Source organism: Xyrauchen texanus, chromosome 6 (assembly GCF_025860055.1).
Source record: "Xyrauchen texanus isolate HMW12.3.18 chromosome 6, RBS_HiC_50CHRs, whole genome shotgun sequence".
NCBI classification, from domain to species: domain Eukaryota; kingdom Metazoa; phylum Chordata; class Actinopteri; order Cypriniformes; family Catostomidae; genus Xyrauchen; species Xyrauchen texanus.
This window is the reverse complement of record NC_068281.1, coordinates 16,127,857-16,146,896: the sequence shown is the minus strand read 5'-3', so window position 1 is coordinate 16,146,896 and position 19,040 is coordinate 16,127,857. Positions and strand designations below refer to the sequence as shown.

At 38.6% G+C, this 19,040-nt stretch overlaps 1 gene segment (V, D, J or C); it reads right to left on the bottom strand.

Annotated features, from left to right (window-relative positions):
- Window positions 1-3,644: 3,644 nt before the first annotated feature.
- Window positions 3,645-4,251, bottom strand: LOC127645151 (T cell receptor alpha variable 9-1-like). The segment is given in 2 exon segments: window positions 3,645-4,009; window positions 4,203-4,251. Coding segments are annotated over 2 exon segments (414 nt in total).
- Between the last annotated feature and the right edge of the window lie 14,789 nt (window positions 4,252-19,040).

Below are 19,040 nucleotides of genomic sequence, written 5' to 3'. Positions count from 1 at the left end.
TGTTGACACTTGACATCGGGCGACGCAACCTGAAAACTGCACCGGTTAACGGTTTAATGTTTTAGAGCCAATTAAAAGTAAAAGAAAAAAATTTCTCTCTTTTAAATGTAAACGAGTGTAAATGCCAACATCATAATATATGTCGAAATTATTGATGACTATCATGCAAAACATGAGCACATTGATGTCATTAAATATCTACTTTTAAAAGCGTTGATTGGGTGTGTTACTGCGTTGCATTTAGATAGATCCATTAATTTTTTTTCCGGGATTATCAATCTAAATGAATGCACTGACAAATAAAGTTCATTATTAAAACTCAAACTTGAGCTTTTACTGGGGCATAGCAGATTTATACTGGGATACGTGCCCCAGTAAAAGGTGTCTAGTGATGCGCCTTAGCAGTACACAGCAGAGTCAGACACATGCAGATCCTGGATTGTTAGTGGAACTGTTCTTAATGTGGATTCCAGTGTTGTTGAAAATCGTTTCTTTAAATTCAAGCTCAGTTGTTCCTTCACTAAAAATATTCACTCAAAATAATTATCGGTGATCTGTTTTGCAGCTGTTTGTAACAGAAGAGATACATCGTCTTTTGTAGTGATAGTGTAATTACACATTAGAAAAACTTGATCTTCTTCACTTGCAGTCATTTATTTTATAGGCTGCTCAACCCAGTTCAGTCCCCATTGTAGCACCAGCACATTGAAAAAAAAAATATAGTACACATTTATAATTAACATATTTGGAAAGTAAACATAAAAAAAGAGTTAACAGAATTTGCTCTTACCAAAAATATTTGATCAAATCCATTCTAAATATAGTTGCTCTTTGGGGAAAATAACAGAAAATGTTATATATCATTGCTCAAAACTCTACTTTACGATCTACTTTAAAAATTTGTACCATGTTGCATGACCTTCTCTTTAATGAAGACATCAATATTGCCCTCATGTAGATTATGTGAGCAATTGCTAAACATGTTGTTATTTTGGAAACCCTGAACAATTGTTCACAAAATAAGTGTTAGCCTAACATGTATTTGTTTTTAAAGCTATAATGCTTTCCTCGCACTAAACTTGTCTCTCTGTGTGTACATGGGGAACCATTTACTCTGAATACACCTGAAGAGGTCTGGGTAGAGTTCATCAGGTGTCCTATATGTGAAGTTATGTGTCACCAATAAACTATCAATGATCAAATTTTATATTTATTTACATTTTCTTCTGCATGGGTGTCTTTAACATGCTTTTGATACCAGATTCAAGTAAATATATGCAATTGCACATCTAAGACAGTGCAGCAATGAAGATTGTAATATCTATCTTAAAGTCCTTTATTCTTCAAACGAAGACAATAACATTGTTAGAATATAATTTTATAAATTGTAATAGTTTGAGGGAGGACACTAAATGTACAGTAGGTGGTTGAGAATGGTTGAGCAGTAGATGTCATCAGATGTAGTTGAGAAAATAATGGGGAAATGTACTCAGGGTTTTTGTTTGAGTGCTGAATGTGTTTTAGTCACAGTGGGCTGCAGAGCACAGTAATACACAGCAGAGTCAGACACACGCAGATCCTGGATTATCAGTGGAACCGACAATGAAGATGCGTTGAGTTCAGCATTAAATCTCCCCTTGAATGCTTCATCATCGCTGCGAGACCCAGAAAATCTCATCAGCATGTATTTGGGGATTCCATTTTCTTTTTTCTGGGGCCAAAATAGAGTTGGGTTTGAATAAGAAGTTTTGTATGTACAGTTTATTGTTACAGCTTCACCTTCAAGAGCAGTTTCAACTATGATATCCTGATCAACTTTGTCCTCAGAATTACATCCTGGAATAGAATTAAAAATAATATCAATAAACATATTACATACTGTGATCATACATGATGAAATGTACTCCTTAAATATATCTAAAAAGACACATGTGATGGTGCTACTTACTCCAAAAATATGTGACAAGGATGAAAACAACTCTGTGCCAATGTGTCATTATATCTGCTGAGCTTTGATACTGAAATCCCTAATTCAACTCATACGAAGGCTAGAGTTGAAGACTGAATATTCCACTTAAAGCGTTTTCGTTACACATCAGCTGTATACTCATATCACTTGGTCTGACTCCTGGGAGGAGCCTGTGCTACAGTGAGACTCAATACATTCTGTTGCATTGTCTTCAACCTACATATTTTATTTAACTGTGTTATATTTAATGTTGGGCTAAATGTACAGTATATATTCAGTTATGTAAATTTCTCCTTATTTGCATATATCTTATTTGCTATTTATTTGTTATTTGCTATCTAATACTTTTTTGTTGTAATAAGTTTATTTGGTATTTTCTTTTGTGATAACACTCCTAGTAAATGATAAACTATATAGTATATGAATAAAGTCAAGTCATTTTTATTTGTATAGAAACTTTCACAGCACACATTGTTTCAAAACAGGTTTACATAAAATCATGCTTTCACAGAAAATGAAACTAATATCTGTGATTGATTATTCAATCATTCAAATGAATAGCTATATCACATTCCACTGAAGCCTTTCATACATTTAGCTTCTTCCTCGTGCCCCATTTTCTGACCTCATGCCTGAATTGGTCTTGCTCAATAGTAATGGCTGTAGTTCATCAACTCTTTGTATTACAGTCATAATTGTGGTCTGTTTTGAAGGACAAAACATGTCTTACATACAAAAAATATTTTTATAAAAAAATAAATGCTGTAAAAGTTAAATCAAAAGAAAATATGTATGTAAAATAGGGCATTCGTTACTTATATTTTAAAATGAATAAATGATTTGTCTGTTCGTTCTCAACTCAATGGCTCCTCCCATCTATCAGTGAAAGAAAATAGCTTTGATCTTCTCCAAATGTTTGATTAGAAATTAAGTTTGAATAGAGATGAATGTAGTAGCAGATGAGGATTTCTAATGAAAATAAGCTTGAGAATATTAAACATAGAAACAGTGTTGAGCATGTCAAAAATGAAACATCACAATGAAATTAAAGAATCTTTGTGTAAGCAAAAAATTATTTTGGAAACCAACAATAATTACACAAAGTTCAAAAAACATAATAATCTATAAAATATGGTTTATTTATAGATGTACATATTATGTGATTTGTACACTGTGCAGTGCAACATAGTGAAATCACTCTGCTCTCATCTTGTGGAGGGAATGTGACATTGCTGATTGTAATGCAAGTCAAACTTACTCTAAGAGTACTCTGTACAATTGATTTCCTCCACATTTAGTTAAAATAATAATAATAATAATAATAATAATAATAATAATTATTATTATTATTTCTGTTATTGTTGTTGTTAATAGTAGCATTATAGAAGTATACAAGCTGTTAGGGATCATCACTGCACTGTCAGATTGAATTCTGTTCATTGGTCATGGGTATGGGTAAGGGTGGCATAGTGGTTAAATATCTGGGATAGCCAGTTAAAGGTTGTAGATTTAAACCCCAAAAGGCATTATCCCTGTAAATAACAAAAATTTAAAAGTGTTATTTTATTAACTCTGGTTCTCATGTGAAAATACATGTTCTTTCACACCTCCGTTATTTATATATATAGTATATATCAATTATATACTACATAATTGATAACTGATTTAAAGGAGCTCATTGTTTCCTCAGCCTGAGCAGAATCATGTTTTTGTACAGCGTTGTTGTGTTTCCTGTCGCTGTGGGCTGCAGGGCACAGAAGTACAGTGCAGAGTCTCTTTCTGCAGCAGAGGAGATTTCCAGATGCACTTGGGTTTTCTTTTTGGTGAGTTTTGCACTGAATCTAGGATCTACAATAGACTTCTGAGGTTTTTCCACACCATCTGTGATGACCACAAGGAATTCAGGAGCTGATCTGGGATACTGACGGTACCATTGAAGATAATCTGCTGAGGAATAACTACAGGATAATGTAACATTTGAACCCTCTAGAGCAAACTCCTCAGTTTTGTCTGGCATAATATTATCTCCATTACTGGCACCTGCAAAAGAAAAGCAATATGTCACTTTTCATCCTTTTAGTTTAAAACAGTGCTGCTATTATGACAATTCATGATGTTACTAACCATGTGTGAGCATTTCAATATTGTGTTAACTTATTTAGGGCACCCCTTTTAACACCTGATGATTAATTATTAAAATAATCATAAATTGAATACATGAAACATCACTCACATGCTAAGGCAGAGAGCAGAATAACTGAATGGAGTATCACTGAACACATGTTCACAGTGGCAGGACTGAGCTGAAATCATCTCATGCCAGAGTCAACAAAATTTACTTCTTTTAGCTCCTCCTTCATCAACCACCTGAGAATGTAAATGCATTAAATATCATTTTGTCATTATCCCCATTTATGTTACTTTTATAAGTACAACAGGAATAGTGACATCTTTTAAACAAATCCCTGTATCTCACCTTTAACGTCAACACATTTGTATACACACCTTATATACACACTCGGGTGTTCCCGTGTTGAAAATTATATTTTATTTTTGCTGAACAGAGGTGTGCCTCCATCACATTTACCTTTGCACTGTACACTAAATATTCATAATGGACAAGGAAATCATTTTAATAGTGAGATTATTTGTACAGAAACTCTCCCAGAGTATAAAGTGCATCATTAACCTTGTGCGACCCCAAGTCCCTCTGCGCAGACATTGTGTTTTGACTTTGCTATACCCAACTCATAATTTAATTAATTTAAACTGACTTATCTCAGTTCAGAAGACTCTCAACTGTCAGTAAAGGGTTAAACTTTCAATGTACAGAGTCATTTGACAAAACAACATGGTGCAGATCACAGCGGAGGTTGTCTTTGGGAGAAATGCTAACAAAAGTACATTTGGTAAGCAACCTAATTACGTTTTTACAATGAAACCTGAAACCTGAGTCTCTAGTTTCATCCAATATGCCATTTTATATTTTTTTATTTGAGCGATTTATTGCAAAACGGCACGCTGTTAAACACAATGACCACTGTAGTGGAAATAGTTCTAGTTTTAGAAATACTATATTTACTGTGCATTTTCACATTGAGAATTTTTTTGGCTTTATATGGAGTTAGGATGAAAATAAGGTGCATTTTGAATTGTTCTGAATCCAGTGCAGACAGACAGCACACTGGAGGTCAAGTCATTCCCTAACTAGGGAACAAGGGAGCATCCTAAAGATTTTCAATGCAGCTAAGTGAATTCACTGCTAAAATCTAGTTCTGCAGATGATGTTTGCACCACTCAACATGTTTGGTAGACATGGGACAATGATAATCAGTGCATATATTCAGAAATTATAATGTATAATTTTATTTTAACATGATTGGAATTGATTGGATGATTTTGGCCATTACTTTTGTTCATTTCTGATTGGTAAAATGGTAAAACAAGTATCACTTGTTTGTTTGTCCATGCAAAGAGAGAACTTTGAGATTTGGTTGCCAAAGTAGAAAAAACATTGTAACAAAAGTCAAATATTTTTATTTGTACAGTTTTAATTTGTGCTTTTCCCAATACACCTTGTTCCAAAGCAGCTTACAGAAAATCAGATGTAATGTCTGTAACGTCTCAAAAACATGAATAACAAACACACCTTAAAACATAATAAACAATTTGATGAAAAGAAATCTGACTTTCTACAGCTTTGTATTATTTTAAAACTTAGTCCCGTTGTTCAAATATGTGGACATACATTTTTATGAAAACTATTTGCTCTAGAATTTTTTTTGTATTAGGTGCTAATAGTTACAAACAATACAGGGAATTGGAAAATGCACACAGCAGTCACACTCGGGTCTCAGCACATTAAAAAGAGGCTGCTTGAGATTTATTATTATTATTATTTTATTATAATGTATTATTATTATGATTTATGCATTTCAGTTGTATGAAAAATGTAGATCAAACTAAATGAGTCATCATTAAATGGTGTACATATGTTTAAATAAAGTTTAGCAAGGAATCATTATTTGAGTGTTGAAAGTGTATAGTAATTGTTAAATGACTAATTATTTGTGTCACTGCAGTCTTTACAATTTATCAAGAAAAAAAGGAAAGGTACATGACAAACCCTACCAAAGAGCACCTTCCTTTTATTTTTGTACTTTTGAGGAGATAGGAGCCTTTTTTTTTTCTTTTTTCTTTTGGTACATGACAAACATTTATTTCTATAACAAGTAAAATGTACAAGCTTGAATAAGAATTTGGTGAATTTGACTAGCAGTTAAGGGCGTTAGATAGTTGTGCTGTAGATGCAATATTGTGTCTAAGGTTTTTGTACAGAGTAGATGGGTTTCCAGTCACTGTGGGCACCAGTGCACAGTAGTACAGAGCAGAGTCTGATGTGGCAGCAGAAGAGATTTCCAGATCCACACGTTTTATGTCTTTTGTAGCTTTTGAAAATAGACGAAGAGCTGGCTCAGAATTGTTTGCATATTCAGTTACAGAAAGTAGGAACTGTGGTGTTGCCCCAAGATACTGTCGATACCATTGGAGAGAGTTAGCTGAGGTACCAGTAGTGACAATGTAGTTACAAGAGAGAATCACATTTTTACCCTCTAAAATGTGTTTTTCTGAAGACAGGGGTTTTATTGTATCAGCAACAGAAGTACCTGTGAATAAGAAAAGGGCCTCAATTAATCAAGCAACAAAATAGTTATAACATCACGATCTATACTGTATTAAATGTGGCTTTTAATTATTATTTATTGTTTAATTATTATTATTTCTTTTAACAAACATATTGCTTAAATCAATGTCTCTTACCCATGAAAAGTTGGATCATTGTGCAGGTAAAGAGAAACATAATGTCTTTAAAAAGACAGTGATGTCAAAGAAAAATTTGAATAACTGTTTTACTTGTTCAGCTTCTCATACTCCACATCTTTGTGAAAAAGCTCCACCCACTGCCTGTGTGTTTGCATTCTGTAATAATGTGTGTGTGTGTGTGTGTGTGTGTGTGGAGGGGGGTTACATTTGCAATAAAAGTGATAACAATCATACAAACATTGCTTGTGTGAGGTAGTGAGCAAAATTTTAAATGGTATGACATATATTGTACATATGCCACTGAACCGGAGCGGGTAGCAAACGTTAGCCAAGCTCCGGGGAGGGGCACTAAGGGGATGATCGCATGTGACGTACCTTGGGGTGGGGTCTCGCGGTGGGCGGGAGCAGTCGACGTCGCGTCGGGGAGTGTTGCTTCGACCCGAGGTGGCTGTGCTGATCAATAGTATCCAGCTGCAGACCCGCAGCACCACCAGTTTCAGAACCCCAGTTTCAGAACACCAGCGCCAGAACCTGAAGTGAGGGGCGGAGCTTACGTTCTAAACCAAGTAGCGCCACCTAACGTTTTGGAGTGTAGGCTACACCACCAGTTTCAGAACCCCAGCGCCAGAACCTGAAGTGAGGGGCGGAGCTTACGTTCGAAACCGAGTAGCGCCACCTAACGTTTTGGAGAGTACTTTGCTTTTATTACAAACGAAACATCATACTTTATAATGTATGTTATAATGATTCTTTAAGGTACAGTACAATAAGCACTTTAAAACATTGATCTTATGTAATATAATTGTATATAGTAATCCGTTTCATTGTATTATGAGAGTTACTTCCTGATCATGATGGTGAAAAAAAATGCTTGAAACTTATGGGCATTTTATATAAAATATACTTTATTTCACATTTTTATATAAAATATACTTTATTTCACAAGAACATGTGCAGCATGCATTTTTCTTTATGTAAAATAAAACATGTCAAAAAACTAAAAAAGAGAGAAAATTCAGCATAATTTTAAAAGAAACAATAAAAATATATACAACAAATGACCAATTCACCCCTAGGCCCATTTTATCATGACAATCCTGTATAAATTAAACTTAAAATGTATCAAATGAGGAATTCACTCTCAGGCCCATTTTGTCCTTACATTCTTGCTAAAATAACTCCATGTCATCCCTGAACACAAAATGAAATAGAAAGGGCTCTCTGGAAGCTTCTGACTGTTCCAGGAGTTTGTTGCGGGCCTTTTCCTTGTGGTCTTCATTCATTCGAAATGTCTCTACAAGAGATGAAAGCATGACACAATAATCTCAACGTAAAAAAAAAACCCATCAACTATAAGGTAACATTAACTCACAAACAATGCATATAACAGAGGAACGTGGAACAAACACTTTAACACCTTCACAAGATGTCTTCAAGACTCATTTACAACACGCAAAAATGTATCGAACCATCCGTAGAATTGTTTTTTTAATACAGTAAAGTATGACAACATATTCAAGCTTCATTAAGATGATAAAGTTATGCACAAATTAAATATTTAGCAGATAAACGCTGAACTTAATATATGCGATAATTTTTCACAACATGATGTCAAAAACGTTACACAACTCACCATGCTCTCCGCCATGCTTGTCTCATTGTCAATAACTCCGCCCCTCACTTCAGGTTCTGGCGCTGGGGTTCTGAAACTGGGGTTCTGAAACTGGTGGTGCTGCGGGTCTGCAGCTGGATATGTCTCGTGCTGATGGGGAGCTCAAAGCACTTACCTTGACCTGCGAAACCGGCATAGGGCGGGTTAACGACTGAGGAGGAGGGCCTCTTTCTTGGGCCATCCTCGAGACTCGTCACAACGATATTAAGAATCAGAGAAAGTATAGTGTCTATAGGCACAACATTTCCGCATATAACAAGTCTCATTTACTATTCCTCTGCCACTCAATTTTAAATACTAGCCTGTTTTTTACTAGCACTATTTTGATCATGAAGTTCTAATTTTATTTCCTGTATTTTATAGACAAAACATATAGAAAAAACACTTTTCCCATCTATCTAAAACATGCATTGGCTAAATGTATGTTATACATTGTGTGCAGAAAATATGAAATATTAGTAAAAAATGTAAACATCTTTGCCTTGACATACTGTAGACTGACTCATTTTGACGAGATACCTGTTCAACTCTCTCACACACCCACCTATATCGCCTTAGAAACACACACATACTAGATGCATGCCTAAAATGTTCTGGGTATATTTATTAACTTTACAGATTAACATCTCAAACATCCTTCAAAAATCTTTGTTTGTGCTCTGCAGAATATATGGTGCACCTAACCATCTTCTGGTTTCTAAAAGCATTACATTTTATATTAAATTTTAAAATGGTTTTATTTTATATTAACTGTAAAAGTATTGCAAGTTTATAAAATAGTTATTTTGTTTAAATTATCCCTTAAATTAGGTTAATTTGTTCCTCTAAACATTAATTTAGAATGCTATTAGAATGTGCTATTTAATAACTGCTTTTGAAAACAAATTGTTTGAAAAGTGCACTAGAGAGGTATAGTTTATTGCATGCATATATGTGGGTGTTTGTTGTTAGTGACATAACCGTCCTGTCTGTCACATATTCACAAAACAAATTTACACTTAGTCCAATAAATATGATATAAAAATGCTGATTACAAAATTGTAATATAAGTTTCACACAAGAATACAAAGATAACTTGGTGCACTTAGACATTTATTACAACAGATTTCAGTCAATCAAATTCATCTGCATACTGTATCACTACAAACATTCTAAGAGTAAGAAAATAATTTTAATTGCTTAATTTAAATGTTTCTCTAAATAATATGTATGTTCTTGTCATGTGAGCTAGCAGAAGTCAATGAAATGTGGATTTACACCCTGTCATAAGATTGGGTGCGTCCTCTGTTTTTGAATGAGTGCTGAATATGCTGTTATCACTGTGGGCCTCAGAGCACAGTGGTACACAGCTGAATCAGACACACGCAGATCATTGATTGTTAGTGGAACTGATTCTGATGTCTTCATCACTTCAGAGTGAAATCTCTCCTGGAACTCCGTGCCATTATCTCCTGCTCCATATGTATTTCTCCTCAGGATGTACTTAGGAAAATCATTTGCTCTCTGGATGTACCAGAAGAACTCTGGTTGCCCAGCAGCAGTTTTGTATTTACATTGTAACGTTACTGATCCTTTTTCAAACTCAGTGATTTGTTTGTCTGGCTGATCAACTTTCTCTTCTCCATGACACTCTGTAAAGGCATAAGAAAATAATTATAACATGGCCTATAATTGTCTTAAGAAACTGTTTAAAATAATTAGGAAATTATACATTTGCACTATTTACCGCAACAAATTGTTGCAAAAATGAACAACTTCAACAACCAAAGTGTCATAATTTGTATGTGGTGTCTGAAACAAGACGAACACAAAAATAAGCCAGTCAATTCTGTCAGTGAGGAAAGGGGTGTTTAAAAGCATGGGAGGGGAGTTTGAAGCAATTCCATAGTCAACGTGTTTACAGTGCCCTCTTCAGGACTTTTTTTTTTTTTTTATTTCTGTGTCAAAATATATGTCATAGATATTCAGTCAATGTTCCTTATTATAGGCTACCTATCCCTTTTGGGCCTAAGCTGGTCAGCCTATGCTGGTCTACTAGCCATATCAAACTGGTCTGTTGGCTTGTTTTAGAGAGTTTTGTGGCACTTTTGTAGCAGTTTATTTTTTTGTTTTGTTTTTTGCCAGGGATGACAAAACATCTATACCACACTCAGAACAAGATTTAACATGTGTCCTGGGTCAAAAAGTTTACATTAGATAGAATACACTTTCAACACTTGAACACAAATGATCATACATACAGTACTAGTACTGTAACACATTCACATTCTATTCATGTGTATACAGGGACAGGAAAATGGCTCTTTTACCCTTCAGTTGTTATTACTTACAGTATAGCTCTCCTTCCTTGCTCAAAATATAAGAAATAGAAAGTTTACATATGCCAGATTTAGAGGAATGTTGTGAATGTTTGTGTTTAACACATGGGTACATATTCCTGCAGATATAACATATATATGTTGTCAAAAGTACCAGTACTTCTGTATCACCACGTAGTGGGCTAAAGTGCTAAACTGGTAATCAGAAGGTCGCTGGTTCGATCCCCACAGCCACCACCATTGTGTCCTTGAGCAAGGCACTTAACTCCAGGTTGCTCCAGGAGGATTGTCCCTGTAATAAGTGCACTGTAAGTTGCTTTGGATAAAAGTGTCTGCCAAATGCATAAATGTAAATGTAATAAGTGCACTGAAAGTCGCTTTGGATAAAACCGTCTGCCAAATGTATAAATGTAAATGTATCAAGTCGATCCTAAAATAAAAAATAAAAATATATATATATAAATATATTGGGGGGCAACAGGAAATGGTTTGAGTTCCAAGAGAACATTGCTGTTCTACATTATAGAGAAATACTAAACCGTAATAATGAGCCTTTAAAATATACATTTTACAAGTGCACGCACAAAGTGAGCCACAGCGACACCAGCAAAAGTGGTAAAGATTCTGAATACGGAATGAAACGGTTACAGTAGCATTTTCACTGGAGTACGGTTTGGCATGGCACGATAATAAACCGTTCTTGGCCGTTGGTATTCTCTGAACGGTTAGCTAACTCTACTCAACCGTGCTGGTAGAATGGGTTTAGTACATGGCGACTCGTTTAGTGTAACTTCATGATTTTAATACGATAGTTAGTATTGTAGCCTACATTTATTTTTCTACATGTCTTTTTCTTCAGGGAAGTAGATTATTAGCTCATTTAAACTTAAAATACATCAACATATTCTCATATACTATTTTAATATAATACTTATTTAATTTGTCAATAAATATCCTTTTAAGCCAGTATGGGAACTTTTACCCTTCTGCATGTTTGTTTCTGCTGGCAAACACAAGCCCTCAGCAAATAATTTTAAACCTCGCAACTTTTTCTCTTTACTTTCCTTTTTGCAACATGGTCCATGTCTTTGCTGTTTTTTAGCTGAGTAAAACCAGTGAAAAAACAGTCCTAAAAACTGGACTATGCGATCATCCTCCATACCGCGCCACACTCCCTCCAATGTTTACCTCTCACACAGATCTGTTTCATACATTACATACTGATATCATGGCACCACAGTGGAAAAAGTAAGCGTAACCATGCCAACTGGCCCGGATCGGCACAGAACGGTATGGTTTTACGACAAGAACTGTTCGGCCCGATGGTGGAAAAGTGGCTATTGGTTCTTTTCACATGACATAATGATTGTCAAGTTGGAGCTTTCATAAGCTGCTCTTCCACCATCCAGCCGAAAAGTTCTCATTGCAAAACTCCACTCCGTGCCGATCCGGGCTCTTGTTCAGTACAGTTAGCTAACGGTGCCGAGAATTCCGGGCCAAGAACTATAATCATGCTGTGCCGAACCATGCTCTAGTGGAAATGCTACTGCAACCGTTCTGTACCGTTCGGCCCGATGGTGGAAAAGTGGCTATACAATTCAGAGTTTACAACTTGTAATTTGAAATAATAGTCCTTAAGCAATATATCACAAGCAAGACTACTGTTGAATAAAACTTTGGCACAAAACAAAATGCTGTGACATGTTGAAAAGTTCTATTTTCATTTGTTAAAAGTTTTAAGAATTAATTGATTCGACATCATTTTGATGATGAAATTAAAATAGTTCTGGAAAATAATCATTATTAAACTATAATTATTAAAATAATTATTAAAAATAACTAAACTGGTGTTTTCAATAGCACATTATCATATAGCATATTTTTGCTGTGATATTGAAATTGGTTTTGAGAACCGTGAAATTTCACTGTTATCGACAACTGAAATTTTGGTACCCTGACAACACTAAACATATACAATTTCATATCCTCATTTGAATATTTTTTTTTATGTTCTGAATGACATTTTATTTTATCTCACCCACATTTATGATTTAATGTTTTTTTTTTTAATGGAGTGGTGGTGGCGTAGTGAGCACAGGGCTGTTAATCAGAAGGTCACAGGTTCTAACCCCACGGCCTCCACCATTGTGTCCTTGAGCAAGGCACTTAACTCCAGGTTGTTCCGGGGGATTGTCCCTGTAATAAGTGCTCTGTAAGTCGCTTTGGATAAAAGTGTCTGCCAAATGCATAAATGTAAATGTAATGATGAGTTCAGATGAAATATTTGATGTAGTCAGTTGAAAAGGAGGATCAGAAGCCAAACAAAATCACTATTTGCCTCATATGAGCAATTCAGTTTAACAGTCTACTTCATTAATAATGAAAGTTATTTCTTTGTCTGGTCCAATCTTGTCCAAATATAACACACCTAAAAATAGCATTAGAATTGTCATTGGAACAAAGAAAGACAAATATCTCTACTGCAGTCATAAATTGAGATCTGGCCAAATGTGGCATTATTATTTTTGAACAAACTTTGAGGTAAAAATAAATAAACATATACAGTGTCAGTGACAGTGTCAGCAGATAACTGTCCATGCTGGGTCAGTACCAAATCACTACTGTTTTAATGTTTTCAGCACTCTAAGCTGTTCGTATTATCCATCTCTGTGTGCTAATGCAGGAAGTCATTGAAGGATTTCCTGTTCTCTGTTGAATGCTTGTTGGATGTCTTCTGTTATAATGACAGTTACGTCTTACACTCTTAGTCTGATTCTATCACTGGTAAATATAACTGCAGTTTGTAATATAATGCTAAATATACTTATCTTTGATTATTAATCTCCAATATTGATTAACCTGGTGTCATATAATTACATCAAGTGGTTTATAGCACTAAAGATGCAGAACTTGAAAAGGGTGTTTCCCTAAACTTGTATGAGGAGTTTTATTGTTCAGGAGGTTTTTGTATAGTGTAGATCATATTTCTGTCTTTGTGGGCATCAGTGTAGAGTATTACAGTGCAGAGTCTGTTACTTCATCAGGAAATATCTCCAGGCTTACAAGATTGTTGCCTTTATCAAGTTTCGGTAGAAGATGGGGAACAGGGTCACATGTGCTTCACTGTATATAAATCCAAACCAGGAATTCAGGTTTGGATCTTGGATACTGGCAGTACCACTGCAGGTTCTGTACAGCGCCTTCATATTTACAGGAAAGAGTGATTTTTTTCTCCATACGCAATTGCCTTTTTCTCCAGTGGTGTTATTGACTGTGCAAATGTGTCCCCTGCGAATCACAATAGAGAAGAATTTAAAACAACCTTTTCATAAACAATGTACAGCAAAAGTAAATTAAAATTAAACAGTAAAAGTATACATCCAGACATAATGCAAAACTAATTCTCGGATATTGTTTGTCTCAATAACTAAAAGACAAACTTCATTGACTTACTTTGAATCAACAATAGCAGAAGCAGAGCACAAAGAATCCCCATGTTTGCACTTTGAGAGGTAAATTAAGTTGAGTGAGTAGTTTTCTCTTTTTCAAATCTCAGCAGACTCATCCTATCTGTCAGTGCAACTGCAGTGAATGAAACACAGCATTCAAATAAATTGGTATACAGTGCTGAATGATCAACATTTGAGGTAGAATATGAAAGTAAAATGATAAAAAGAATGCAGTACAGTTTTTTCTTGTGGCGTTTTATTAAGCATGATATAAAGGCCATAAAATATCCATTATGTTGGAAATTGGGCTACTGTATTACCCATGTCAGGATCATCTAAATTCAAAGGGGATTATTTATAACTGTCAATTTATCCTTGTTCTTAGTTGTTCCATAATTGATAATGTGTCTCCCTGAGCTCCACTTTATTTGTATGAGTGTTGAAGGTGCTTGGATCACTGTGGTTTTCAGAGCACAGTAGTACACGGCAGAATCAGACCCATGTAGATCCTGGATTGTCAGTGGAACAGTTCTTAATGTGGAATCCAGTGTTACAGAAAATCTCTCCTTAAAATCAGGCTCAGTTGTTCCTTTACCAAAAGTATATTCACTCAAAATAGGTATTGGTGATCTGTTTGGCAGCTGTTTGTACCAGAAGAGAAACGCATCTTTTGTAGTGCTAGTTTAATTACACTTTAGAAAAACATCTCGGTTACTGTTGTAACCTCTGTTCCCTGATGGAGGGAACAAGACGTTGTGTCGGTGAAGTGAAACTAGGTGTTGCTCATGGGAGCCAGAGACACCTTCAAATCTTTGAGAAAAGGCCAATGAGAAGTAGGCGAATTGGCAAGTTGAATTTGCATGCCACTCCCCCTGACATACGGGTATAAAGGGAGGTCTCGGATGCGGATTCAGTTGGGTTTTTGCACTAAGGAGCCAAGGTCCCGGCCACTACAGCAGTGTAGCTCAGCCTGTGGCAAGAGGGGCACAACGTCTCATTCCCTCCATCAGGGAACGGAGGTTACAACAGTAACCGAGACGTTCCCCTTCTGTCACTCACTCGATGTTGTGTCTATGAAGTGACACTAGGGGTCCCTTAAAAGAAACATCACGTTAGCTGAACTGTGTTCCGTGAACTGCCGATGCAGGTGTAGGCAAGCTGCTGCGAGCGTAGTAACAGATGCACTCGGACTGCACATAGCCTCCCCAGATACCCTATAACGTCATGTGCTTCCCCATAACCCTGAAAATGGGGAGAAGGGGACGTTCGCCAAGTATTGGAGCAGGCCTCACCAGCCGCAGCCTCTTCTCTCTAAATTTTTTTACCTCTCCACAGAAGAATGGATTCGGCTGGGGCCTTTAAATGCTCATGAAATGCTCCGGGGAAGGCATTCTTTTCCGTTCCTATTCTTTCAGGGGGAAAAGACCCTGCGGAGGCCACACCCTGCCCCTGAATGGACACTTGCAGCAGGGGACTCCAGCCCGCAGGAAGGCAAGGTCTGTCCAAGGGCTGAAAAGGCGGAGACAGGAGGACGCTGCGGCACCATGCGTACCTCGGGACTTGGGTCTGGAGCCAGTGTCATATGCCATATACCACTCCATGACGAGAAAAGAGATGCTCTGAACCGGGGAGAGTTGCTATTTTCCTAGTTGACCTGAAGCCCTAGGCGGATGAGGTGGGTGAGCACCGAGTCCCTGTGTGCACACAGTAACTCTTGAGAGTTACTTATCGTGCTGTACCGTAGGAGGACCATGAGCTCCGCTTTTTACTGACGTGAAGTGAATGCCGCGGAACCGGATAGTTCTGGCCAACCAGTGCGACGGGTTGGAGAGCGATAGCCACGCATCCAAACTCCGGGCAAGAGGCACTAACGGAAGGATTATGTCCGACGTACCTGGGGGTGGGGCATCGCGGCGGGGGTTGGGGGGTGGCAGGTAATGCCATGTCGGGGAGTGTTGCTCCGTACTGAGGCGGCCATGCTGAGGGAGACCTCAGCGTAAGGCGGGCCTGCGACTGAGGAGGAGGGCCTCTTGGGCTGTCCTCGAGACTCATAACCACCGGCTGGTCGGGATTTGGTTTATGTGGTGCAGCGGGGCAAGTGAAGGAGGAGAGCCGTGTCCGTGAGTTCCTGGCTGCGGGCGTTCGGTGTCCGGTCGTCGAGGTGACGGCAACCATAGGCACCAGCAGTGTGACCCGAAGAAAGAGGGAACTTGACAATGTGGGTACAGATGGGGTGTGCACTCTTGAACCGTGCAGGGGCAAGATTTGCTGGATGGCTTTGGTCTGTTGCTTCACCACTGAGAACTGCTGGGAGCGCGTCTGTTCTGAGGGGAGCTCTTGTTAGGGCATATCAGAGCGGGCAGTGGGAGGATTCTCAGTAAGCGAATCGACTCCAAATCAGCTGAACCACCTGGTGGTGGAATCTCCACTCTCCCCTGTGCGGGGTGCGGTGACCATGAAAGAAGAGGGGAACAAAGGATTCTCCCCCTGGCCCTAAACTCATTGCTCGGAGGTTGAGAATGGTCGCCGAGAACATTTCTTCTAGGTTGTCTTAGCTCATCTGGTTTCTCTGGGTCTGAGACTCAATATCAAAAAGAGCGTTCTCTCTCCCACCCAGGGAATTACTTATTTTGGAAGTCATATCTTCTGAATGGACATGGTACATCGCTCTAACCATGTCCATTCAGAACACCCTGAGCAAAGTCAGGCTAGGTCAAGGTTGCACTGTTCGTCAGTATCAACGAATACTAGGTCTCATGGCATCTGCATCCACGTTGATCCCTTTGTGCCTTCTGCACATGAGACCATTTCAGTTGTGACTAAAAGCCAGGGGATTTCATATAAGGGCCAGTCCCCTAAGGCAAATAAGGGTTACGCGCCGCACGCTTCGTTCCCTTTCTATGTGGTTTCTTACCCTGGGTCCCACTCTGGGTGCGTCTTGTCATCGCAGGTTGCTAACGACAGACGCCTCCCTGACGGGCTGGGGAAGAGGTCTTAAGTGGTCGTCCAGCTCAAGAGGAATGGGAGGGTCATCAGCTTGATTGGCACATCAACTGCCTTGAGTTGATGGCAGTATTTCTGGCCCTGAAATACCTCCTCCAGCAATTGAGAGGCTGCATGTCCTGGTGCGGGTGGACAACACAGCAGCAGTTTCCTACAAAAATCATCTAGGAGGTCTACCTTCACGTCAGCTGAATACTCTGGCACATCGGATTCTCCTTTGGGCCCAGGGCAAGCTCCTGTCACTCAGGGCAGTTTATATCCCTGGATGTCTGAATATGGGAGCAGATTTACTGTCCAGATAGAAAATACCAACGGGGGAGTGGAACATTCATTAGGTAGTGGAACAAATCTGGGTGAGATTTTACAGTGCATAAGTGGACCTCATCGCCTCTCAACAGACAGCGCAATGTCCTCTCTACTTCTCTCTGAGTCACCCAGCCCCCCCGGGTCTGTACGCGATGACGCATACATGGCCCAGTATGCGTCTGTATGTGTTTCCCCCGGTTTCTCTGCTCCCGGGAGTCTTGGCCAGAGTTCGCCAGCAAGGGTCCTGCCTCTTACTGATAGCGCCACGCTGGCCAAACAGGGTGTGGTTCTCGGAGATAATGTCTCTCCTCGACGGCTCACCTTGGGCAATTCCGGACAGGAGAGACCTTCTGTCTCTGGCACAGGGGACAATATTTCATGTTTGGCCCCTGAAGGGTATACGAATTGAGGGACACTGGGTTTTCAACTGAGGTTATCGAGACCATTTTAAGTGATAGGGCTCCCTCTACCAGAAGAATCTATGCCAATAAATGGGGTGACTTAGCCAGTGGCATAAGTCAGGGCAACTATTTGTTTGCCATAGGGGCTGCAACTTGGGGGCGGCCGCCACCAAGCAGACTATGTTGCATTGGGTGAGGGACGCTATTGCCCTGCCCTACGAGGTGCGTGGTCAAACTTCGCCAGTAGGTATCAGGGCTCAATCTACCAGAGGGGTCGCCTCTTCTAAAGCCTTGGCTAGAGGTGTCCCTGTGCAGCATGTTTGTGATGCGGCGGGCTGGTCCTCTCCGCACACATTCATTATATTTTATAGTTTGGATGTTCATGCCACGTCTCATGTCTGAGATGTCTCTCTTATGTCCTTGAGTCGGCATCACAAGCTCATGTCTGAGACGTCTCGTGCTCTTGTGAGCACACTACACAACCGTAAGGGGTCCGGACATCCACAGTGCGGCGGTGTGTGTATTCTCGTTCCCAAAACTCTAACTCAGCGCAGCATCATAAGTGTAGCTTTTTGAAAGGGAAGGTCTCAGGTTACTTGACTGTAACCCTTGTTCCCTGATAAAAGCGGAACGAGATGCTGCGCTTCATTCCGCACTGGGATGCCCCAGGACTGCTCTTCAGACAAAATACCTGACGATGCACCTGTGACGCATCTATTTATAGCCCTGCTACAGGTGTATCCAATGATGTCACCGGCAGAGGCTATAAATTCCGGTCAATGTTCATTGACATGTTGCACACATATTCACAGCTGGTCACTCCTAAAGTTGTTCCCAAAGCGCTAACTCAGCGCAGCATCTCATTCCACTTTTATCAGGGAACAAGGTTACAGTCAAGTAACCCGAGACGTTTGTCAGTGCAAAGAGAGAACATTGAGATTTGTTTGCCAAAGTAGAAAAAACCTTGTGGCTATCCAATGCAGCTTTACAGAAATCAGATGTAATGTCTGTAATGTCTCAAAAATATGAATAACAAACACACCTGGAAACATAAGAAACAATTTGATGAAAAGAAATCTGACTTTTTAAATGTCTCAA